Below are 23538 nucleotides of genomic sequence, written 5' to 3'. Positions count from 1 at the left end.
CTGTCAAAATGAATGGCAGTCAATGGCGGGTGATGACTTTGTAGCATTAAAATGGCGCCATGGAAGCTACGCTTAGAGAGGAGAGGTTTACCCCCTTGGTACTGACGTAGACAGTTAAAGAAGTGGACCAACAGATCCCGTTGTTCTGGACAGAGACCAGTGAAGAAAAATAGCAGCACTTTTCCGGTGATGTTTAGGCTTTAATGCACAGCCGGCAACTGAGCTTGACAACGTAGATGTGACATGGACAACGTGTTTGCAAGTTATAAGTCTTCTGGTAGCTTTGCCAAGAGAAATCTTAATAATTTCCAAACAGCAGAGACTGAGAGCGTACATACATGTTAGGAGATAACATAGGCACAGGCTAATTACTGCAACAAAAGCATCACTGCATGTAACGCTAGCAAACACTAATAACACATTTCACAGCAGGTAACGTTAGCCTACCGTTAGCTACAGTAGTAACTGGATTAAAATGGTAAAAATGCTGACAGTTAAACGCTGCAAAAGTGTGACTGTATTTTACTGTAGAAGATTTCAACAGCGGGACGTAGGCTACAACAGTCTGCCGCCAAAGCTATGAGCTAAAAGACACAAATTAGCACTTGGTCACTGCTGTTGTCTGAAAAATAACACAGACGGACAAAATATTGCTTTAACTGCTAAACTGGTAAACCTCGTGGTGCATTCAACGTTATCGTAAAATACCCTTTTCTCATCTGTTTTTTTCTTTTAACAACAATTTCCTAGTGAAAGAAGTAATTATTAAGTTAGTTATTACATTTTTAGCCAACCCCTCCTTTTTTTTCTCTGTGGATCCAAAAATTGATCTGATCCGTGACTCAAGACAGTGATCCGATCTGTGAGTTTTGTGATCCGCTACACCTTGCGGTTGTGTAAAGTGTAAAGTTAGCGGTTGAGCCCTACCTGGTTAGTTGTAATAGTTGTTTAAAATGGGAATAAGTCATTCTCTCCCAAGTGTTAGAACCAGTATCACAAAATGATTTATTGCCAAGTAAATAACACAAAGGAATTTGCCTTGGTTGTAAGTGCATACATAACATTTTAAACATTCATATGAAATAAACAATAAATACAGAAACAAATATGTACATATAGCTGTTTAACGTGAAGAAAAAGAGGCTGTATGAATTAGTATTGATGTGGTGGTAAATGGTTCTTCCCTCTTTTCTCTGCCTCTATGCTGCAGGTGAGAGGCCCTTCCCATGCACTTGGCCTGACTGTGAGAAGAAGTTTGCCCGCTCTGATGAGCTCGCCCGCCACACCCGCACCCACACAGGGGAAAAGCGCTTCCTGTGTCCACTGTGCGATAAGCGCTTCATGCGCAGCGACCACCTGATCAAGCACGCCCGCCGCCATCCTGACTTCCAGCCCTCAATGTTGGGCCGCTACAAGGGCACATCCTCCACTCCCAGCTCAGCCGCGCACCATTAAGATGGTTTGGGTTGGGGGTTTCCTGGCAGGAGCACAGAAGGTCACAGTGGTTTCAAGTTAACCAGCTACAGTCAGATCCAATAATTAGGATTTAGCATTGCTGTGTTATACTCCAAAATGTGCACGTAATAACACATACATACAAACAACACAGCCCACACAAAGCTGGATGTGAGGGGGGGGGGAGCAGCTTCATCCCTCCATCAACACAGATGAGTCGTGACCACTATCCACCTGCTCAACAAAACTAGGGTTGGGTATAGAGAACGCTCCAAATCTATCTAAGTGGGGATTGGTTAAGAAATGTGCTTTTCGATTCCATTTATCGTTTCCTGAAAGCAAAGTTTGAACCTACTGCACTTCATCTTACATTGCCAGTTACGCATGTATCGAAGTACGTGTATAGTGTTTACAATATGACGAACTGGAGCTAGGTTTCAAAAGTTTAGCTATGCTTCACAGAAGACAGTAATGATGCGGTGAAATGTAATCACTGTGTGAAAATGAATACATGCAAGGAAAGAAAATCTGTCTCATATGACAACACATTTACTACAGAATCTAAAAATGCATTTTTTTATGTCCTGTATCATGACATAGTGCCATTAAATTACCCTTTTTATAGTTCAAATAACCGGATAGGAATGTCTGTTTTTGGTTAGTCCACTCAATTAAATACAGGGCTAAGCAAGGTACTTCATCACATTGATGCAAAATTCTGCAAAATCATTTATGCCATAAAACAGCCCCAGCGTTTAATGCTTTTGAAAGCATAATCAAATCTAAAACCATACAACTTTTTGATAGCATAAGAGAGTGATATTTATGGTTTTCTTTCGTTTTTAATACAAAAAAAAAATCTTTGGCGCAGCCTAAAGCTTGAATAAATGTGTTTTTTTACTTTCAACATGCTTTGCTTTCTTTTAACTCAGGATTCGATTAGAATGGGAATCGTTAAGCAGATTTGAATGGATAAAATGAACCCAACCCTAAACAATAACCTCATTTCTCAAACACTTTAACAAATTGCAGGGATTTTTCACATTTTCTGTAAACTGCACATTCATCATCAGCCAAAACTCTCGTTTCTTGTGGTTTATTTGTAGATTGTTATTGTGCTCTTCAGTACCATTTATTTACCATGAGTAGCACAAAATTGTGATGTTTGGTAGCAAGGCAGTGACTAGAAGCCTTTAAGCTTTTTTTTAAAAAAAAATTTATAGCTTTGCTGACTCCATATAAGTTTTAGTGGTGACACATTCCTTCATTTTTATTGCATTGGTAACCATCATTGAAGCAATTTTGTAATGTTTTCTTTATACCCAATTTAACTATATATCAAATATTGATTTTGCCAGTAAGTGAATCAAGCTTCACTGTAGAAGAGCTGTTTGCACGCCATCCTTAAGTCTAGATCAGTTATCCCCCATAAATGCTGACACATAATACACAGTACTCGTATTATGTCTAATACTGATGCAAATGTATATAAGCTTTTAATGTAGATAAATGGTGATGCTACTAGCTGCAGAATTAATAAATGTGATGAATTTTAGTCCTTATATTAGGGGTAACAGTATACTCTTGATAGGTTGGCATTGCCTATGAGTGTCGGTGTGTATGTGTTTTTATTTACATTTTTGTTAGCGACAGAACTTGGGAAAGTATGCGATATCAAAATATTTTGAGAGGAAAAATAGATGGCATGAGAGGAGCTTGACTTGCAGCCCGTTGCCTTCAAAGTTCACGGTTTGACTTTCAGCAGCAGATAAACCAGGAGTCTTAAATGTAAATCCTACTACTACTCTGCTCCCATTCAGAAAATTCTTTGATGGATGTGCACATTTTGACTTGTCAAGCAACAAACAGCGCAAGGTGCAACTAATATAAATAAGTTAATGATGGCTCTTTTCTATGGAGGTGGTGTCATTGAACCAGCAGGCACTTGTAAATGTTATTTGTCAGACTTGGGTTTTGACAAGTCAAAATGTCCACTGATAAAGAAACATTACTATCTATAAATGCGGATTTGTTAAACTGTTTAGTACATTTAAGTCAACGGGCACCTAAATATTCCCATATGCCAAAAAAATAATCCTCATGTATTTAAAAATAAAATCTGATAAAATAACATACCGGTACATGAGCAAACCTCAAGAAATTTAGATATTTCAAATCTATTTGAGTACAAACAGTATCCAGGTCTGATAATCTTAATGTTATTTTTTATGTTTCCACACTGTTTGTCCAGCTCATGGACATATTCTTTATCTCAGTGAACAACACTTAAAGCCTTAAACTATGTCATATCTACTTTGCGCCATGTTTACAGTTGAATCATTGTATAGGTCTATATGCCCTCCTGTGGGCTCATCACAGATACTCATTATGCAATATGGCACTTTTTTCTTATAGGTGTATATGGCTGAATAGTGTAATGGCTTGCACTGTATATGCTTCTACAAGCAAGCGCTGTGGAACTTGTTGATGGTTTGTAAAACTGCCTTTTTGTCCAAGTGCTTTAGAAAGCGTGATACAAGAAGTGGGTAGTTTTTTGTTCCTGGTCTTTTTTTCTTTTCTCTTTATTTTAGTGTTGGCTTAGTCATCCAGACCATTTCTTGGTGTAGAATTTGTATTTTTTATTTTTCTAAATGGAACACGCGTCATTGTTGTTTCCAGCTCTGTCAACTTTGTCTTCTTCCCACTAAGATTACAGATGTCTTCCTCATTCATATGTCAAACCATCTATGTACCAATTCGCTGTTGATCTCATTTTCGTAGGAGCTGCACTCATGAATGCGATGCTTTGAAGTTTTTTACACATTCCTTCTTCAGAGCTTTGATCTGTTGACTGTTTTTGGTTTCTGCTGGCAGTAACCACGAACACATGGACTGTTTAACAAAGGAACACACACAATATACTTGTATTTTACATGTACAAATGGAAACATTTACCTCTCACTGATGGGCGTGACTTCTCACACTCTGTCCGGGTCTCAAAGTTCTATCACAATAAGAACACACTTAACTGATTGTCTTTTATCGTTGTCTTTACAAAATCCATCCAACCTGTCTTTCAGAAAGTCCCATAAAGCCATCAAGCCTTGGAGTTCAGAACTTGGTTATCAGCTAGCTCGCCTGCTATGCACCCTTGTCCTTATCTTGTCTTTATATGCAACATCACTACTACCTGTGTAGCAGCAGAATTTCCTTTTCCATGCCTCAATGAACTGTTGTTAATAGACCGTAGCAAATGAATCTCTGGGATAAATCCAGGCTCTGTCATTAAAGCCCAGCAGTCGGTTTTGTTATCAAGAGAAAGACTCACTGCTGCCTCAGGCAGAGGCTTAAAAGAGGTATGAAAATGTAAAGAAAATGACATGTAGACACACTTCACTGCAGATTTCAATTGAAAGAGCTCAGTCCAAATCTATTTGTTCATATCACTGAATGTGGCTTGATGACAGATGAGGGTTATCCACTTTGGATTTAATTTTTGCTGCCTCACTGACAAAGAAAACGCGACAATTTCTCTTGTCACCACACTAATTCAGATATGCACATTGTACAGAAATGGATGTTTTTTAAATTGATGCCTAGTTTTTACATTAATGTAATTTAAAAAAAACAAATCAAGCTGTTTTGATATTTATATTCTCAGGTGTCTTACATTTTGAGCATTGGAGTTTCAATCTTTCCTGTGCAACACCTCAGTACAAGCATGTTTTTTCTTTTGTTATGCTGATTAATTTATTCCAAAAAATATCATTTTGTGTGGTTGAATTCATTATTCTTTTCATAACAAATTTTGTGACATGGAACAGTCCTATTAAATGGTTAAATGCTTCCATTGTTTGACGTGAAAATACCAGTGCTTTTTTTAAAGAATAAAAATCCTTAAATTGATTGCTGTGTTAAACTTTTTGTTTTTTTTCTGCTCAATGATATTGCACTCTTAACACAAACAGGAAAATATAATAGACAATACATTATAAACAACATAGTAAAATGCACAGAAATGATTTTATTTGATGGGTACTAAGTGCAGTAGCTGTTGTAGGTCATAATCCTAAACAGATAGCTTTAAATAACATGTTGCCATTGTTGAAAGAGTTATGAAGCAGGTGTATTTATGGGCTTTTATTACTTGAAGTAAGTTTGGTATTGTGGTAACATAATTACATGGAATCTTTTAATCCTGAAACATTTTACTTTTGGAGAGACACATGCACTGTTATTTCCCAGTCTTGGTTCTGGACAGGTGGTCATGGTGTGTGGAAGGATGGATTACCACCAAGGCAACTGCTCCGGGACTTTACAGCTCTAGGGGCCCCAAAAGCTCCAAACCTAATGTGGCTTAATAGCTTTGTGCTAATTTAATTGAAAATGTGTTTAGAAATCCACCAAAGCCTAATTAATGTCAACTGAGACGATTAGGGCCTTAAGGTGGGTCTTGGAGATGGTCTTTGTGCTCAAATGTAGTTTTTATACCTTCATTATTTCAGTTTTATGCACGTGATTCATCAAATGAATACAGAAGATCTGTTCCCTTTTAGGAAAAAACTGTACACGTTGCACAGAGAGAGGAGGTGGGTGGGGAGATTAAAGCTTAATAGGGGCCCAGATGCTGATGTGTGCCCCAATGACCTTGAGGATGTTAAACTGGCCATTGTGTGTAACATGACATAGTAAGTCTCCCTCAGAGTTCATCTCTGTTTCCGGCAGAGAGACGAGGCACGCCACCACGAGCTGAGTGAGGAGCCACAGGCCGCAACCCTACTTCCTCAGTTTCCCGGTCACGTGGGTGTTTGGCTGTGTCTCGGTCCCAGTCTGTTTCCATGGCCTCGTCGTCCCAGATGGTGGAGGTCTCTGTGTCGCTGAAGTAGCCAGGCTCGCCAGTGTAATGTGTGGGGAAGAGCAGTAAAGGCTCCACTGAAAACGCTCTCAGGTCCCTCTGCTTGTAATACTGCATGTACTCGTCTCTGAAGGGGCACAGATGTCGACTTAATGACTTTATACTGAATACGAAAGGCTCTAACTAGTATTTAAAGCATAACATTTGAATATGCATACAGTGGATGGGACTCACTTGGGGTGCTTGTTGAACATGATAGGTAGGAACTCATCAACAGGCAGCATTTTGTTAAGAGGTTTGGCCTGCAGGAGTTTCTGGGCCCCATTCAGTGACAGGACATAACCCAAGGTCCAATAGGAGTAGCCTGGGTGCACGAGGTTGCTAACTCCCTTCACCCAGCGCTCTGGCTCCTTCACCTGCAGCCTCTTACGGCCTACATAACTTTATGAGTACAGACAAGTGAGTGACAGATCCGTGGTGCCTTGAATAAAACTTTAGAAAGGTAATTTGAGTATGCAAGGTATACAAGTGATGAAAAAATGAGACGAAAACTGCATTAAGTCACTAACATGAGGTCCCATTCAAGTCTCACTCTCTGTACATTCTCCATTATAGTCACCAGCCTGCTGCAAAAGCGAGGCTCAAATCTCACATCATCCTCCAGCACAAGCACCTGCTGCAGTTCCTGCTGCACCACCTAGGGGGAGACACACAACAGCAGTTAACTGTCACACCTCGTCCTACCGCCACATCAGCTTCTCTGCACTAGATAAGTCTTGTTTGAAACATTCACAGAGCAAAGCCATACCTGTTTCCAGATTTTGTGGTGGCTGAGGAAGCAGCCAATCTCCCCTCTAGTCAGCACGCGCTCTGAATATGGGTCTCTGTACCCGGGAAGCATGTCTATATCCATGGCTTGCAGCTGAGAGGAGTTTAAGGCTCTGTGAACAACACAAGGAAACATCTTTCCTCAGCTATAAGACATTTAAAACCAATTCTGGCACAGCCTCATTTCCACTGTCAAGTTCTACAGCCGTAATGCTAAAAACATCAATTAAAAGTCTTAAACTGCAGCATCAAGTTAAACTTGAATATTCTGTCTGTGTGTCAGGCTACTAATAAATCTGTACATTTCAATTGACAATAGCGGGTATTTTATAATGTAAAGAGCATACTGAGAGTAGTAGAAAACTATTTAGCCCATTTATTATATTACTGTACAATTTTGTCTACTAGATCCATTTTAGGCTACTACATATTAATATTAACCCCTAATATGATATAAATAACTTCAAAATAATATCACTTCTTTAACGTTTGATAATGTTTTTATAATGAACGTTTATACTTTTTATGTAGGTAAAAACTGGACGGCTGGACGTTTGCTTGTAACGGATGTAATGGGAAAATTACATTTAAGCAATGATTTCATATGTCCTTCAATAATATGCATGCATTGTTGATCATTCATGGAATTATTCTTTCAGGGTGTGTGACTTTTGAATGACTTTTGAATCTCTCTTTGTGTGTCCTCCCTGAAGGAGAAGACAACTGTTTGTCTTTGCATTTTTCCTCCAAGGACAAGTGCCGCAAAGTCTAACAGAAAACAATTGTCCAGAGCTATGTTTATCATAGCAGGTCTAAAGACACAAGTTGGTCTTTTCCAGCTAAGACAGAACGACCGGTAGAGAACTTTGACACACAAAGGGCAGATTCAAAAAGATGTAACAGCTCCAACTTGTCTGCCTGGGAAGATTAATTCTCATACTAAGATTAGACTGTTTTCCAAACAAGGTATTCTTTTCTCTGGGGGAACAGGTTATGAGGCAGGAAACTGTAGTTGTATTTTGCGAGACGGTTGTCACTCTGTAGCTGATGTGTGAAAACCGTTCTTGTCATTTGATTGTACTCTGCAGAACACAATTAAAACTTCACCGAAGACCAAACCTTGATTCAGTTTTGCAGTCTGTCTCACTTCTAACAAATTCCTCTCTCGCTGTACAAGAAACTTCCATGACATGGAGTATTGTGGTAATACTATTTCTACTTAAGCAAAGTATCTGAATGCGTCTTCCACCACTTTACAATGATGTCGTACTTGCCGTCCACGGCTTCTGTCAGTGTAGCGTTGATGCCAAGGACAGCCAAAGAACTCAACATCGTGTCCCGCCGATCTGAGCGGCGCTTCAGATTGATCAGAAATATCTAGAAGGGGAGGAGAATAAAATGACCGTTCACGCAAACAGCACTCCATAACAGTAAAATATTTCTTTAACTATTATAAATGGTTCTGTACCTCATCAAATCCCATCTTTCCTGGTTCTTTAGGAACAATGTGCAGGTACCGTGAAGGCTCCATGGTGTGGGCAACTGGAAAGTAAAGTTACACATTCACATTTCACACAAAGTATAGTAAATTTGGCTTTTCTTGCACAGCCTTTTGGTTCCAAGGGAATTTGTTGGATCTGTTCAACATCTAACTGCTGTGAAACGGTCAAATAAGAGGGGGAGAACAGGAAATGAGAGGCAGTGGGCTTTAACAGAGGAGTGAGACATGTGTCAGGACTGTGAGAGCAAAAAGAGCTGTATATGATCACACAGAAGCTGGGAAATAGTGAGCAAAGACTGAAGATACAGAGTCTGTAGTCATTCAGAAAATGAATAGAGTGAACCTTATTGTATAGACAATTAGAGTTGGTGCTTACTGAGTGCCTCTGTCAGTGTGTGGGCAAAACTCTCCTCTTCTTCTTCCAGTGTCTGGTCTTGTCTAAGGGGCACTGGTAAATATCCGTAATGGTCCTTGTTGCAAACATACATCTGAATCCCTAGAGAAAAGAAAAGGAGGTAGTAACAAATCCCTTGTATGGCCACATGTTATAAAGTTGTTATGCTATATTATTAAGGAGAGTAGTGAGAAAGGGATATGTTATCAGGGAAAATAAAGTTCATTTGTACTTTGACATAAAAATAAGACCACTCTTTCAGTGATATAATTCCCATTCCCAATTATTTATATCTAGTTTAGTAACCCTTGTGTACTTGTTGCATGCACAGCTGGTGTCAGCTAAGTCTTCCTACCAGATAAGAAAAATATGTCACATAAAAAACCCACTGCTTGCTAACGACTGCCAACTAAATGATTATAATCAAAATCACACAGGAAAGTAATTGCAGAGGTGCAACTTAAATTAGGACACAATCTGCCAAAGGTCCAACCTGCTTGCCGTGAGGAGAAAGCGAAGACCATGATGTCATCTAAGTGGTAGGGGTAGTGGGGGTGAGGAGGGTGGAAGGCCAATGCTTGGCTAGCTCTGCGCCTCAGGTCCAGCAGGTAGGTGGAGTGCACCATGGGGGTTGCGAAGCAGCCCTGCCGCTTCCATTTACGGATGGGAATATACTCTGGGGTTCGCCTGTAGTAGCCCTGTGTGTATTAGAAGACCCAGAACAATCACTTTCCTGCAGTTTTTAGTTCATGTTTTGCACAATAAATATGCATTTTCTGTTTTGGTCTCCAAAAAAGTCCTACCTGAGGAGTCATGCCACACCAGAAGTTGGAATAAAGGCCTTTTGAGTCCAACATGGGTGCCACAATCGTCCGATTCTCTGCTATCATGTCAGATAGCACCTGGCGGTTTGTCAGCAAGTTGTCACTGTCCACAAACTGAGGGACAAAGAGGAAACAATCAATATCATCAATCAATAGATGACAGAGTGAATGTGATACATAAGACACTGTATTAATGGATAATTCATCTGAACAACAGGGTATTTAATTCTTTGTGCCTTATGGTCTTTTACTGTCCCACCAGTATGTAGTCAGTCCACAGTCGTCTGGCAGCTCTCAGTGCTGCCTGCTTTAGCTTCATCACATGGGTGAACCGAGAGTCGGGCCAATGTTTGGGACACTGCTCATCTGCATAGGAGCTGAAAAGAAAGAGGGACAGAATATTGATATGAACATTTTAGGATCAAATAATATCAGGTTTACTACGCCTCTGTTAAATCTATGATTAAATAGTGTCAGGATGGTGAATAATAAATGAAGTTTGGCCTCAAGTGATTCACCTGGGTTGCTCCACAGGCCTCCACTCCACCGAGTGGTACAGGTGTTGAACTCCTCTGAGCCACTGCTGAAGCATGGCTGTGCTGTTGTCCACACTGTGGTCCGCGGCCGCCCTGGGATCATAAAGAGCATTGCTAAACCACTTTGTTTCCACTTCTCGGTGCTTTCTTGTTTACTGGTGAATAGTATCGCAGAATTCCACATTTACACAGAACTGACCAAAAAATGTATGCTAATGTTTTCATTGCTAAATCCTTGCTGTTAACACTTTGGCTTATTGTTAGCTTTCTGAATCAAACCAGCACTTCTTCATCAGTAATTCTGTGATTCTTACAGAAAGAAAATATTTTTTGAAACCAAAACTTAAGTGCAAGTATTCCTACTTTTTCCAGAAATATGAAACATTTTTTTAATCAAATGATCAATTCAATAAATAAATGAAATAAATAAATAAATGTAATTTTACCAGATGGCAATGCGGTCCTTTGGATAGTCCAATCGGTCTATGCATCCTAAGAAGTAAGGGAGGCTGTGTTGTGCGTTGCGTGCAAGGATGGTGATCAGCACTGTGGGTTTCAGCACAGAGGACTCCTGCTGGGCTGGTTGGAGGAGACGATCAGCTGGCTGCTCCTCTGTGCTGGAGTACAGGAAAAGCTTTCCTGCTAAAATCACAAAATATAACCTGAATCCCACAAATCCACGAGGCATATTTCCAACAGGGCACCTTGATGTCTCTGTAGCCTCAGACTGGTGTAAGTGAGGGAGAGATAGAGAGATAGAGAGAGACTCTCTCTCAAAACACACATACACACACACACACACACACACACACAACACACACACACACACACACACACACACACACACACACACACACACACACACACACACACAGCAGAGGTAGAGGGAGGGAGAGCAAGAGCGAGATTGAAAAAAAGCCTACATAGATATTAGGTTTTTATAATCTCGTTTTTGTTTCATAATTTATATTTTATTAGTTTTTGTCTAATCATATTTTATATGTATATATTTTTCAGAATTGCTTTTATAATAATAATAATAATATAATAATAAGAATAATGGAGTATTGTGTGGGCGTTTGTGCTTGTTTCTGCCCTTAGTTCAGCCTGTAAGGCAGCTGCTGTGCCCCAGTCTGACATTTCAATGAATTCAAAGAACATTTTCCACCCGGACGACTTATCCGGTAGCACGCCGGCCACCCTGAAAACACAACTCACACATGCCGTGACAGCAGCAGCGGAATGTCGTGACATTAGGAAGTGGTTGATGAGACAGTAGTCTGTAGAGACGTTCAGTAATTAACATGGCAGAAGCGTCCAACCGAGCAGATGTGCCAGAGAAACGTCCGCCCCAGAACCGGATCCTTCTGCACCCTACGGTGAGAGCGAGAGCACCGCAGCGCTGCCTTCGCAGGTCTGATGCTAAACCATGCAGTAACCAGCGTGTCTTTCTTGTTTCAGTATCAGCAAATGAAGAGCCTGGAGGTTGAGGACAGTGCACAAGTACACGTAGCTTTCCTCGTGTATATGGATCTTACTGAAGGTGAGATTTTTTTTAAGAGTTAAGCAGACAAAAAAGTAACATAACACATGCTAGTGTGTCATTCGATGGTGGTCATGTAACATGGTAACAGTCTGAATGTATTTGTTTTTTATTTTTTATATTCAAATGAATCAATTGTGCTTTAAGAACGATCAACTGTTTACTGTACATTTTAGTTCCTAATAGTATGGTTTAAAGGCAGTTTTAACACTTAATAGATACTTATGATAAAGAAATGAGACACACATTGATATTATTATAATACCCATTATAAATGTAATTGATGTAATCTTCTAGTCTTGAGTAACTAATTGTAACTCATTTTAATTGTCTTTAAAGCCCATGTTGCAGATTAACCACCACTGTTGATTATTGGGTACAAAAAGCACTCAAGATATGTATATCATTTTTTAAAAAGGTCTCCAAGGAGTGTTAATTGTCAGTTTTTCAAAAGTTAACTATGTTGAGGAAAAATGGTAATATAATCAACCTTTAAATCTCACCATGTGTAGTACATTGTTAACTCCTCCACTGGTTTTTAAAGTTCCTTAATTTCCCCCAAACAGTACTAATGACATTTAATAGTTGCTACAGCCCTGCTCAATATGGTACATGTCAAGTCCAAAGGAGATGAAATTTGCTGTATTTGTTATAAAGATGTCATCTCATATCTACTCTCACAAATAGAAAGATCAAATCAAGTGAGGCATTTAAAGATAACGGATAAACTAAAACCCATTACTGGCATAATCAAAATGTGCATATTTGACAATTCTTGACAAGCAATTAATTTTTCTTTACTTTAAAAAAAAATACAGATTAGCGTATATGTATTGTACTTAACCCTTTATCATCCATGTGCTCAATGAGTGTGACTTATTAATGCACATAAGTAACTTACTAAATGATCTGTAATCCTCTCATTTGTGTCTTGCCAGAGAGAAAAAGTTAAACACGTGTTTGAATCAGTCAAAGTCCTACATGCCTGTGATAACCTTCCCACTACAGTTAACCATAGCCTCCGCTATCTCACTGTGTTTCTTGTGCTCCGCAGTGCGTCAATGGAAAGAGGTGTCTTGTGTCAAGAGTCCTGAGCTGCAGGTGGTTTTGCTGGAAGGGAGGGAGAAGGAAGGAGCACCCGTCCAGACAATTCTTCCACTGCCTGCTCACCGATCTCTGAGCCACAAAAGGTAAGGGGACACTGGAGAAGCGCTCACACGTTCTGCTACCCTCCTCCTTTTGGTTTAAAGACTTTCACTATTGCACGTTGTCTTCCCAAACTTATAGCTTCCTCCTCTCTGCTGTGCAGCATACGTCAGGTGCTGGACAGAGGCTTTCCCATGCTGCTGTGTGCAGTAGCTTCTGACTCCACCCTTGTCTACCAGAGGATGACTGATGGGTTGGTGACACCGGACCCTCCCGCTGGCCCCTTCCAGGATTTGGGACGCCGGCAGCACCGGAAGAGACGGCAGATGCACTGACCAGCTGGAATGAGAAGACGCCTTGGTGTTGTTGGTGAAACATAGAAGAGCAGGATGGGACAGGCAGTCAGGTCTGTCTGTGTAAGCCAGTCCTAAAAAAAAAACGGTGTACTGAGAACATGGAAGCAGGAGCAAATGGTCCGCACCACAGTGCCCTTCTAGGTGCTCCAAGTGAGAAACACCCGGCTGCATCCGGCCAGTGAAGTGGAATTCAGTGGTTTACCAATGTTTTGGCTTGTGTGTCCTTAAAACTTTTGACCCAGTATGTGGTTACATGCTTTCTGCAAAACCTTCATGCTGGACCTGATGAGTTGGATCCCAGGGCATAAAGAATTTGTTTTGGATACATCACTACTAGAGACATTGATTATTAAGACATACTTTTGTATTTTTGTATTTTATTTTGTTAGTTCCTTTAAAGGTGCTGTACTCAATATCCAGCACATATTTGTGTGTATGCACGTGCATGTTAGTGCGTGAGAGTGCCTTGTGCATCGGCATCAGACTCCGAGGGCCTCTAGAAAGCCTCGGTATATTTGACGAGTGGGGGAACGCTCTGTAGCAATGGCTGCGATAGTATGAGGGTTGGAAGTAACAAATATTAGTTGCTAAAAATAGCAGAGTTTTAGATGATCAAGTGGTTTGATTCATTTAAAGCCGATTTGATAAACACATCGTGTTAATGTGTGATTGTTGAATCTTGGCTAACCCTTTGAAACACCAAAGTCACACAATAACACTAACTAACTAACTAACCGATCGAGGCATTGGTAGGCCAGCATCTCGTGTTCCGCGAGGTAAAAGTACTGAAGTACTGTTTTTGTCGAAGGAGTCTGGTGGCTTTGAATAGATCATCAGAAAGGGCTGTTCAACAACAAGGTAAAGCGGTGAAAATATTCTAAATGTAGTGTAGACTTAAACTAATAAACCTTTTTTTTTTTTTTTTACATGTGCCTTTTTTAGGAGGCTATAAAACGTTTTGCTGCCCCCCCCCTGGCCACAGCCGTACATTGCTTAGCTTCTGTGTCAGGACTGCCGACTGCTTCTCCAAAATAAGGGCGTACTGACCACAATTCACTGTAGGCAATACATCGACTATGGATACAACCACATACCACTTCAGAATATCTGAATTATCCCTTTAATATCTCTAAAAGTTTACATTGTCTGATAATATCAGCCACACCAGTGTGCCAATTGGGCTCTAATTCCTAGCTGCATCGAGCTCTATTAATCATTTTATCACCCAAATTCACATTTTCATGAGCTTTGCCGCTGATACAAGTTTTCATTTTATCATGAATTAGCATGTGGTGCAGCATATTTAACACCATTTGTTAACATAGTAATTGTATACTGTTGACTAAATGATTCATCCGGTGGGTTGTGCTGTCGGCTTTTTCAAGTAACACAACATTGTCAGCTGTGTGGATAGCTTACTAAAAACACTTTATTTGTCTAGAAAAACAAAAATTCAACATGGAAAACAGAACACGACAACATAACACTGGTGTGCGAAATACGCAATCAGACTACTATGTGATGTGGCAGTGTCCACCCTGTGGGTTTAACACGGTACAGATACTGAAGCAGGGGACATCAATATCCCTGCTGTGAGTGCGTTAATGTCTTTTTAATGGTGCAACAGTGTTTGAATGAGAGGAAGGACTTGACTACATGAGACAAAGATTACAACACTTCAACCCTGAGCCTTATTCAACATAAATACTCTATATAATCGTAGCAGAAACAGACATGGACAGAGACAATGTACTGACCATTGTACTGTGTCTTGGAATGCAGGAAGTTTACAACCTGTTAACGTTTCAGGGAGGCATTAAAGGATAAAATGTTCAAAGATGATGCAGATAGAGACATTGTTACTTTCAGTGTCCACGAGAGCACTGGTTGCTTCTGCTGCTGAAAATATGCAACAGCCTGAATGTTTCAAATGTCTATAGGAAGTCTCAGTGACGGCCAGGTGTGTATTGACCTTCCAGGATTCATCCAAGGAGGGAAAGAAAAGCAAGTAAAATCCAAAGCTCGCTGTCATCTTGTGATGGCTTCATTAAGGAAGTAAAAACAATTTTTTTGAAGAACCACGAAAACTTAAATTCTAAACCCTCTTTGATTTTGGTGGTCCTTTCTCTCTTGGTTGATATATGAGCAGGAACTAAGGTTGTGAGCAAGAGGGCAAAAAGGTGCTTGATCCACGTCAGTAATCCATTTTTCTCAGGCATGTACGTACAGTCTCCCCCCCACAACATGGTAACGCATGGTACTGCCCATCCATAACACTGCCATGACAGTTCTTTCATATTGGGACCGATTGATGCGCGACCACAGTGCTATGTCATATCATCCTCCTCTGAGCAGTAGTCCTGGCCCTGTAAACAAAACACAGATGTTAGTGTACTCTGCCTTTTCTGTATTACTTGATGGTCTGTATGTTGTATTCCTAAAGCTTAGCCCAATTAAATTAGTATCACATTATAGATTTATATCATGCTTGGGAAATCTAGTTAAAATCCCATTTATAGTATTAACATTAATGACCAATGAAATTAACTGGGCGCCACTGTGATGCTTTACGTCAGGCCAAAATCCGTAAAACAAAACCATTTTTTTCTGTTATAGCAAAATATGAACGCAACGTTCGGTTTTAAGGTAACCTTGGTTCTCTGAGTGAGGAGACTATCTCTCCAGGGCAAGGCCGCTCGGTTACCGTATTAATCAATGTAAATCAGTGAGCCCATGCACACCTGGGCCTTTTATACCCTAGCATGGGTCACGTAGTGGTGTGTCTTAAAGTGATTGCCACATCAACTTCCCCAGTGGGTCAGTCCCCTGTACATATGGAATATGTAACTCTATGGAGAGATAGCCTTGATACAATAGAGAACAATACTGTAACGTGGCACTGAAAGCACCACAGCAAGTTTAGTAAGAGAAAATAAACTCAAATCTAAATCCAACAGTTTATTTCTAAATCAAACACTTTGGATCAAATCATTTTTAGAGGGAGGACATTACATCACACAACTACAAAATGTCGATGAAACAATCAACTCGAAGACTAGATCATTGTGGTCTTTGTTGTTAAGATTAAGGTGTTCTTTCTGAGCTACACACACACACACACACACACACACACACACACACACACACCACACACACACACACACACACTTTTGAGACAAACTGCAGGCGGAAACAAAAGCAGATAGGATGAGGCTGTTATTTTATATTAAACAAATACTGTTTAATACTTTCTGACTTCCCTGCCCTGTCTGTTGCACCCACACAAGTGTATTCCTCCTAAAAAAAAAGAAGACTAAATGATGTCCCTAAACAGCTGGCCACTGTTGGTTTTAGCAAATTATTAAATCAGGGGTAAAGAGTGCATTTGTTGGGGACTATTTTTTAGCAGCAGATAAATACACATTTGAACTAGAGAGTATTTCCAGCAACAGGACAGTGCCTGTGCTGTGCTCAGTATAATGAAGGAACATGTCACCCGGTGCAACAGTGTGGCAGTGTGTTTTAACAATAGAGCTTTATGTCACATGGGAATAAGCTTCTATATATCAGGCTTTATGTACACATATATTACTTTTTAGTATAAACAATTCATTGTTATTTGTTTTGTCATGGCACTTGTTGACAATGACAAAAGAACATTGCACGCCTTATTCACAGGATATGACTTAACTGTCCCTATAGGCCATAAACAAAACAGCTCATAAAGAAGCCCAGTTTAACTAAACCACTCCTGACCCGATCTAGTCACACTGCAGCACTCAGTAAAACATGTTTTCAACAATACTACTTTAAATAACCCCACAATTGAAAAGCACAGGATACAACAGATTGAGGCTTTTCTTTTCTTTTTCCTTTATCCTCACTTGCAACCGATGCAGTGCTGCAGTAATAATATTAACCTCTATTATGTCATTTAGCAGGAGGTTTTTTTGCAAACACTAAAAAACAAAAAGTAATGCGCCAATGATGGGCATTTCTTACTTTTTCAATTTTCTCATCCAACATCCTGAAGAATTCTTGCTGACTCTCTGAGGAGTGGATGCTCCTGCAAAGGAAAACGGTACAGCAGATCAACACAATAGACAAACTAGTTTAGTCTAATATACACAACATATAAATACATGTTCGTGATTTTGTAGCATCATTAGTCCGTGACACTTACAGAATCTTTCCATTTCCGTTTGACCCGGTCTCATCCATGTGTTGACCTTTACCAAGGAGAGCACTCTTCTCCTGCAGGATATCCAAGCACACAATAATGTGTGGTATTAATACAAAGTTATTCTGTTTTTTCCTCATTAGTATGCCAATGTATTCAGCAAGGTACTCCAAAATCTGATCAAATGTGTCTGAATACAAAGTGAACTCCATGACTCATTTTGATTACAAAGTGACTATTTGTAAGGGATAAACAGAAGCCATCTTAATATAGAGTAAATGTCCCATTCTATTCATAAAAAAGAATACAAAGAGTACAAAAGAATCACGCACTGTGCTGTCCTGACCATCCCCGCCTCCCTCTTCTCCACTGATGTACTTGACCTTCTCCACTCCTTTCATCTTGTACTCATCTGTGACAGAGAGGGAGAAAGAGAGGAGCACATCTCTTATTAATATACAAGAGCAGAGGATGACCCACACACACACACAGCCGCCCCCGATCAGAGCCATCCTCTGGGTTACTTGTTCTCATTGTTCAGTACTTGGCAAAGTAATTATGTGCTTGAGTTCTCACACTCCAGACTAAATCCTCTCGTAACAATGGTTGGAAAGCTGCAAACACATGAGCTGTCTCGCCGATTCTCCTCTTTTCTCTGCCTCTCCATCTTTTCTCTCACACATGCACAGCCCCCTCCTCGATCTCACTCCCACGCATTTAGAAAGGAGGAAATGAAAGTACAGTTACGAACAGCTTGATGGGCTCATACAGTTACAACACATTAGATTATTGCTGTGCAAGTTATTATTGTAGCTCACAGAAAGTTGCAGTTTATCATTCCTCCGTAGCAGCTTTAACAACTACAACAATAATAGACATTTGTCTTGCAGATGATGGTAGCCCCATGAACAGGTGGGACTGTTTGTGTGCAAATACTCTTACTGCATGTTGGCAGTGCAAGGTGATTTTTTTTTTTTTCCCAGCAGGAACTAACGCTTGCTCATTAGGGCTGGTTATTGTTTAAAAAGTACAAAACCAGTACCAATACCAGTACCCTTAAAGTGATATCAATATCAATAAAGTACTTCATTTGATACCTTCCCCCCCGCCCCCGGTTTAATTCAGTACCCATCATGTGAATGGAAGCATTCAGTTGTGTGAAATGCCACCACTACTCCACTACTTGCTGCTGCGGTAGTGGGCCAACCACGTCACATTCAATCATGAAAATGTGGTGAATGGCTGTGAGAAAAACCATACACAGTGATTTTTTTTTTCTAGATCTGGATTAAAAAACGATCAATTGTTTGTTCGACTGCAGAAGTTTGGATACTGTACTGCACATGTTTATTATGGTATTGTGAACCAATACCCAGCCATTCTACTCATAGCAGCACTGTGTGATTTTGTTGTTGTTTTCGTTGTTAGTGATTTCTTTCAAGCAAAGATGCCAAACAATTACTGGTTTCAGCTTCTGCATTGTGAGATTTAGTAGCTTTTTAACATAAATGGTTGGTCTTGACTATTAGTCAGATAAAACAATTTGAAAAACCGAAATTTGAAGATGACATCTTGGGCTCTAAGGCATTTGTCACAATTTTCTAGCATTTCATAGACCAAACAATTAGCTAAATGTTCCGCATTAATTGATAGTGAAATAAATTGTTAGTTGCAACCCTCGACAAGATTTGGTTTGAAATGATGTTAGCAAATGTACAGCTCTAACTCGACGTTCTTGCAAACCTGCCTTAATAAATCACTAATGAGTGTTGGCATCAGGGTCCCTATTCAATACTGCTTACAATTATCAAAACACTTGAAATCACCTGGATTATTATTATTTTATTTTTCTAAAATATCCATATCGATACAAATGTGGCCTAATCTTTAAATATTCAGGTATTGCAGGCTATGTCATGAAGGAACGTCCATGTCAGCACTGAATCACATCGATGAATGGTGGCCAATACCTTATTTTTACCAAAGGGTCAGTCTAACCTGAATTAAAGCAAGTTTATAGACGTGGATCCCACCCGGCACATAGCGGTGCTTGGGAACTGTGATCAGTGTGTACAGGAAACAGACTGACCAGAGAGGAGGTCCCCGTTGCTGTAGGCTTTACTCTGGCCCTCCTCGCCGTTGGGCACAGCAGACACCTGCTTGGCAGAGGTGCAGCCCATCTCCTCCTCCTCAGCTGCTCTCCTCCTTACCCCTGAGGATCACAGGAACACCTGGTGTGGGCAGATATGAGGGAGGGATCTGTGTAGATCCGGAGTTCACAAACTTATTTTTTATGAGCAAAGACCCCCAAGACCGCCAAGCCTCAGCGGAGGCTTTCTGCTTGGGGGTCTTTGTTCATCACAGACAGGTATGTTGATTAAGATTTTGTCTCTGGTGGAATCTTCTCAGGAGCATCAGTCTTTATTAGAGACATCCAGTGGAGAGTGTAGTCTCTGTAAACAGCATTACCAAAAGAGCTATAACCTCTTCAAGAAAAGGAAGTAGAAAATAGTCTTCATTTCGCAAGGGAGGAATTCCCCTTTGGAATCACTATTTTTTCCCATAATCAATTAGTCATGAAGCGCCCCACCCTAGAATTAAAACACGCGGCTATCACAATCTATCCTTGAAAAGACCGTAAAATACACGGTCTAGCCGGGTTGTGAATCATGCACATGCCGGTCTGGGAAACACCAATCAGAACGTGCGCACGGCGGTGCCAGCTGCACTGCAACAATAAGGCCCTCTGAAGCTAGGATGCCACGGTGCCAAGCCGCCGGGTCATGTCTATCAGCGAATGGGGGTTTCTGCTGCGCTCAGAGGATTAAACTAAGGCCGCGCACAAGTGATCCCATCTCCACAGTTATATCGGCTTGTAAGACCCGCAGCAACATGCCTAATGGATAACTGTGTGATTTACCAAATCACTCCAAATGCTGACTTTTTGAACCCATGATGGTTGATCGCACTGACCGCAGCTGAGTCCAGCTGCAGTCAGCTGCTCCGCACACATCACTGCTATCCTCCTCGTTAGCTTGCATGTGTACATGTATTTAGATAAACGCTGCAGCTGCAGCCCATAACGGTGCATCGCTGTGCCGTCATACCATTTTAGGCAAACACATATTAGAAACAATGGGTTGTGTCAGCAGAAAATGCATTACCCTTGCTGCAAATTTTCAACCATCGTTGTCTCATTTCACAACATTGGAGTGAGGGCATAACGATCAGGGTTCAAATCAGGATTCAGATTCAGGACAACTAGCCTAATAACAAAAGAAGGTGCGAAAGGAGCTGGCATCCAAACGGCCAGCAGGAAACGCTGTGACGATATATCGCAAATACGGAACCACGTAAACAAACAACTACATAAATGTACAGCAATGGAGCAACATTACCTCTCTGGGTTGTCCATGGCTCCTCTGGATTTAGTTTAGAGAGTCTGCACTCCAGACAGACCGCATCTGCGCCTCTCGGTTCAACGCAGGCATCAGCAGTCGAGATGCAGTTCTAGTCAGTCCGTCTGCAGCTGTCTGGCAGCTCATGGCCTGATACTCGGTGAAAGTGACGAAATAGCGCCGACCGATTGGAAAATAAAGCAGCAAATCGAACAACAGCTAATGCAAATTTCAAAAATATATATATTTTTCCATAAACTATTATCTTCTCATTCAGTGCAAAACACATCCATCCACTTTATTTCCCATACGGTTCTTGGCAGCAGTTACCTCTTTATGCGAGGGAAATTTGACGACGAAGTTTCACCAGTTGCCAGTCGGACCTACTTAACCGGCGCACTAGGAACTTCCGTCCAGCTCATTTCTTCTGCATCATTAAAGTTGACATCAAAAACGTACAAAGTTTTTTTTTTAAGTTCAGTGTCTCTGGCCCAAAAAACACGACGGTCGACGCCGCCGATGATTGCTTTCCATCAAAATGACTTCACTAACAATCCTCGCCCGCGTGGCGGACGGACTGCCGCTCGCGGCGTCCATACAGGAGGATGAACAGGTGAAGTGAACGCTAGCTTCCCCGGGTAGCCTCCTAAACGGGGACTTCACGACAGACTCCATTAAAACAAATGTGATGTTTATTGATTGTTAGCTTATCCGCAAAGGTGTAGCTCAGGTAAGACCTCCCCAAAACAAGAATAAATACTTTTTCCTTCTCGGTAGTATATTGGAAAATTTGGTATACAATGAGGTAATCCACGGACAGCAGTTTATTTTAATGTACCCGATAACAATGTGCGTAGTTAACCTTCTGCTGTCCACTACCAATAAGCAGGTTTGGAAAAGCCCTTGATTTGGTTTATTTACTCGAAACTTTTAATTTAATTTGAGATAGCCCCCTTTATTTATTTGTTGTTTTTCTATTTTTTCTCGTTTCTTTTTCTTCTGAATGTTAATTTTCTATGTATAGGCTATGTTTTTATGTTTTTATTTGTTCGACCCGAGGCAAAAGTTTATTTTTTGAAATTGCTTTTGTCTTTCTAATGCCTTGTTTGTTTGTGTAGCTGTATTCTGAATGAGTAGAAGAAAAAAAAAACAATAAGCATGTTTCTTTTTACATTGAAATGGAATTAAACTGTCAAATGTATTAATCTCGGGCCAACAAAAAAAAGAAAAAAAAGACTATGTGCCATTTTAATACGAGTCTTGATATGAGATTGTTTTAAAACGGGCATTGAATTGTCTTTGCAGTTGTGTTTACAACCTGTTTTTGCTTCTCTTTGTCAGTCAGGAAGAGACCTCCAGCAGTACCAGAGCCAAGCCAAGCAGCTGTGCCGTAAATTGAATGCACAAAGTCCGGACCGCTGTACCCTGGAGGCCGGGGACATGAACTTCCAGTAAGTCACCACAAGCTCCAAGTACTCTTGTTCACTAAAGTGTTTCCTCAAAGGGCAAATCCATGTTACTTCTGTAATGTTGCAGTTAGTCTGGTGGTTTATTTTGATACATATGTCGCCGTAGACTGTATAGAAAGAAATATTACTAGGAAAAACATTTCACTATAAATAACCATTGATTTGGATTCAACTTTTTTTTTTTTTTTCAGCTATTTAATAGCACAGGGTGTGTGCTACCTTTTCCTCTGTGAGGCTTCATTTCCCAAAAAGATGGTGTTTGCATACCTTGAAGACCTCCACAGTGAGTTCCATGACCAGTATGGAAGAAGAGTACCCACAGTAACAAGACCGTACTCCTTCATTGAGTTTGGTAAGACTATTTGTGACATGGTAGCTTCAAGTAATGTTGTCTTTCTGCAGAAAGAACAAAACCCTTGACTAAGCTAATGTCATACATACATTGTTCCAGACACTTACATCCAGAAAACAAAGAAGTCATACATTGACAGCAGGTCCAGGAGGAACTTTGGCAGCATTAACACAGAGCTACAGGATGTCCAGAGAATTATGGTGGCAAATATTGAGGAAGTTCTGCAAAGAGGAGAATCTCTTTCTGGTAAGTAGTCATGAAAAAAAAATCTGTCCTGGCCAGGGTACCTGCACAAAACACAAGGGACAAAATACCAAGAAACCCCTAAATCAAATACAATTGTGCTGCCTACTTACTACTGCCTATATGAAATTGTTCTATGTCAGAGGTGTTGATTGTATTAAGTCCATTTTGTTACCCCTTTTGTTGTCAGTTGTTACACAACTTGATGTAATTTATTTAAAAGTAAAGGTCCAGTTCATCACACCTTAATACTTTTATTTCCCTCAGCGCTAGACACAAAAGCCAGCAATCTGTCCGGTCTATCAAAGAAGTACCGCAGCGATGCCAAATACCTCAACACCCGCTCGGCATATGCCAAGTTGGCTGCTGTGTCAGTGTTCTTCATCACACTCATCATCTATGTGCGTTTCTGGTGGCTCTGATGGACTTTAACATAAGGGAGAGGGTGTTTCATTTTG

General features: G+C 40.5%; 5 protein-coding genes across 6 annotated transcripts in view; 3 read left to right on the top strand and 2 right to left on the bottom strand.

Moving 5' to 3' along the window:
* zgc:153115 (Krueppel-like factor 9) overlaps nucleotides 1-5361 on the top strand; it is a 10564-nt gene extending 5203 nt beyond the window's left edge. Inside the window, exon 2 of the mRNA XM_032530705.1 lies at nucleotides 1211-5361. Coding sequence (XP_032386596.1) covers nucleotides 1211-1455 — 245 coding nt within the window. The 3' untranslated portion in view covers nucleotides 1456-5361. The remainder of the gene's footprint in view (nucleotides 1-1210) is intronic.
* Nucleotides 2831-21443, bottom strand: zgc:55943 (uncharacterized protein C1orf21 homolog). 2 transcript variants are annotated; one of them, XR_004334275.1, is made up of 9 exons: nucleotides 21347-21443; nucleotides 21017-21172; nucleotides 19708-19849; nucleotides 17951-18030; nucleotides 17622-17692; nucleotides 17441-17504; nucleotides 15204-15804; nucleotides 3598-3607; nucleotides 2831-2842 (listed from the first exon to the last, which is right to left on the bottom strand). XR_004334275.1 is itself a non-coding variant. In XM_032530709.1 (6 exons), the coding sequence occupies exons 2-6, from the start codon at nucleotides 19796-19798 to the stop codon at nucleotides 15766-15768; spliced, it is 345 nt and encodes a 114-aa protein (XP_032386600.1). In that variant the 5' UTR covers nucleotides 19799-19849; nucleotides 21017-21328; the 3' UTR covers nucleotides 14850-15765. The 2 variants fall into 2 exon arrangements, 1 of the variants encoding a protein (XP_032386600.1); XM_032530709.1 differs by lacking the exons at nucleotides 2831-2842; nucleotides 3598-3607; nucleotides 21347-21443 and having other exon boundaries at nucleotides 14850-15804; nucleotides 21017-21328.
* colgalt2a (collagen beta(1-O)galactosyltransferase 2a) lies at nucleotides 5581-11120 on the bottom strand. The gene is made up of 12 exons (XM_032530704.1): nucleotides 10840-11120; nucleotides 10376-10486; nucleotides 10117-10234; nucleotides 9837-9971; nucleotides 9527-9731; nucleotides 9016-9135; nucleotides 8607-8680; nucleotides 8409-8515; nucleotides 7119-7251; nucleotides 6880-7007; nucleotides 6545-6751; nucleotides 5581-6437 (listed from the first exon to the last, which is right to left on the bottom strand). Exons 1-12 carry the CDS (start codon nucleotides 11079-11081, stop codon nucleotides 6155-6157), a joined length of 1863 nt encoding a protein of 620 aa, XP_032386595.1. The 5' UTR covers nucleotides 11082-11120; the 3' UTR covers nucleotides 5581-6154.
* On the top strand, nucleotides 11565-15206 carry tsen15 (TSEN15 tRNA splicing endonuclease subunit). Its single transcript, XM_032530708.1, has 4 exons — nucleotides 11565-11772; nucleotides 11855-11936; nucleotides 12991-13126; nucleotides 13246-15206. The coding sequence occupies exons 1-4, from the start codon at nucleotides 11698-11700 to the stop codon at nucleotides 13415-13417; spliced, it is 465 nt and encodes a 154-aa protein (XP_032386599.1). The 5' UTR covers nucleotides 11565-11697; the 3' UTR covers nucleotides 13418-15206.
* Nucleotides 21402-23538, top strand: sec22ba (SEC22 homolog B, vesicle trafficking protein a). Its single transcript, XM_032530706.1, has 5 exons — nucleotides 21402-21629; nucleotides 22358-22467; nucleotides 22677-22837; nucleotides 22937-23083; nucleotides 23348-23538. The coding sequence occupies exons 1-5, from the start codon at nucleotides 21555-21557 to the stop codon at nucleotides 23500-23502; spliced, it is 648 nt and encodes a 215-aa protein (XP_032386597.1). The 5' UTR covers nucleotides 21402-21554; the 3' UTR covers nucleotides 23503-23538.

Source organism: Etheostoma spectabile, chromosome 12 (assembly GCF_008692095.1).
Source record: "Etheostoma spectabile isolate EspeVRDwgs_2016 chromosome 12, UIUC_Espe_1.0, whole genome shotgun sequence".
NCBI lineage: Eukaryota > Metazoa > Chordata > Actinopteri > Perciformes > Percidae > Etheostoma > Etheostoma spectabile.
This window is presented reverse-complemented; position numbering and strand designations above follow the sequence as displayed.

Excerpts from the sequence above, each read along its gene's own strand:
- sec22ba (XM_032530706.1), top strand. The coding sequence starts at position 21,555 with ATGACTTCACTAACAATCCTCGCCCGCGTGGCGGACGGACTGCCGCTC. Across the intron at positions 22,468-22,676 it reads GCCGGGGACATGAACTTCCA|CTATTTAATAGCACAGGGTG; the intron begins GTAAGTCACCAC and ends TTTTTTTTTCAG. Across the intron at positions 22,838-22,936 it reads GTACTCCTTCATTGAGTTTG|ACACTTACATCCAGAAAACA; the intron begins GTAAGACTATTT and ends ACATTGTTCCAG.
- zgc:55943 (XM_032530709.1), bottom strand. The coding sequence starts at position 19,798 with ATGGGCTGCACCTCTGCCAAGCAGGTGTCTGCTGTGCCCAACGGCGAG. Across the intron at positions 18,031-19,707 it reads CAACGGGGACCTCCTCTCTG|ATGAGTACAAGATGAAAGGA; the intron begins GTCAGTCTGTTT and ends TCTCTGTCACAG. Across the intron at positions 17,505-17,621 it reads AACGGAAATGGAAAGATTCT|GAGCATCCACTCCTCAGAGA; the intron begins GTAAGTGTCACG and ends TTTCCTTTGCAG.
- colgalt2a (XM_032530704.1), bottom strand. The coding sequence starts at position 11,081 with ATGCCTCGTGGATTTGTGGGATTCAGGTTATATTTTGTGATTTTAGCA. Across the intron at positions 9,732-9,836 it reads GGTGTGGCATGACTCCTCAG|GGCTACTACAGGCGAACCCC; the intron begins GTAGGACTTTTT and ends TAATACACACAG. Across the intron at positions 8,516-8,606 it reads GAAAGATGGGATTTGATGAG|ATATTTCTGATCAATCTGAA; the intron begins GTACAGAACCAT and ends CTCCCCTTCTAG.
- tsen15 (XM_032530708.1), top strand. The coding sequence starts at position 11,698 with ATGGCAGAAGCGTCCAACCGAGCAGATGTGCCAGAGAAACGTCCGCCC. Across the intron at positions 11,773-11,854 it reads GGATCCTTCTGCACCCTACG|TATCAGCAAATGAAGAGCCT; the intron begins GTGAGAGCGAGA and ends TTCTTGTTTCAG. Across the intron at positions 11,937-12,990 it reads GTATATGGATCTTACTGAAG|TGCGTCAATGGAAAGAGGTG; the intron begins GTGAGATTTTTT and ends TGTGCTCCGCAG.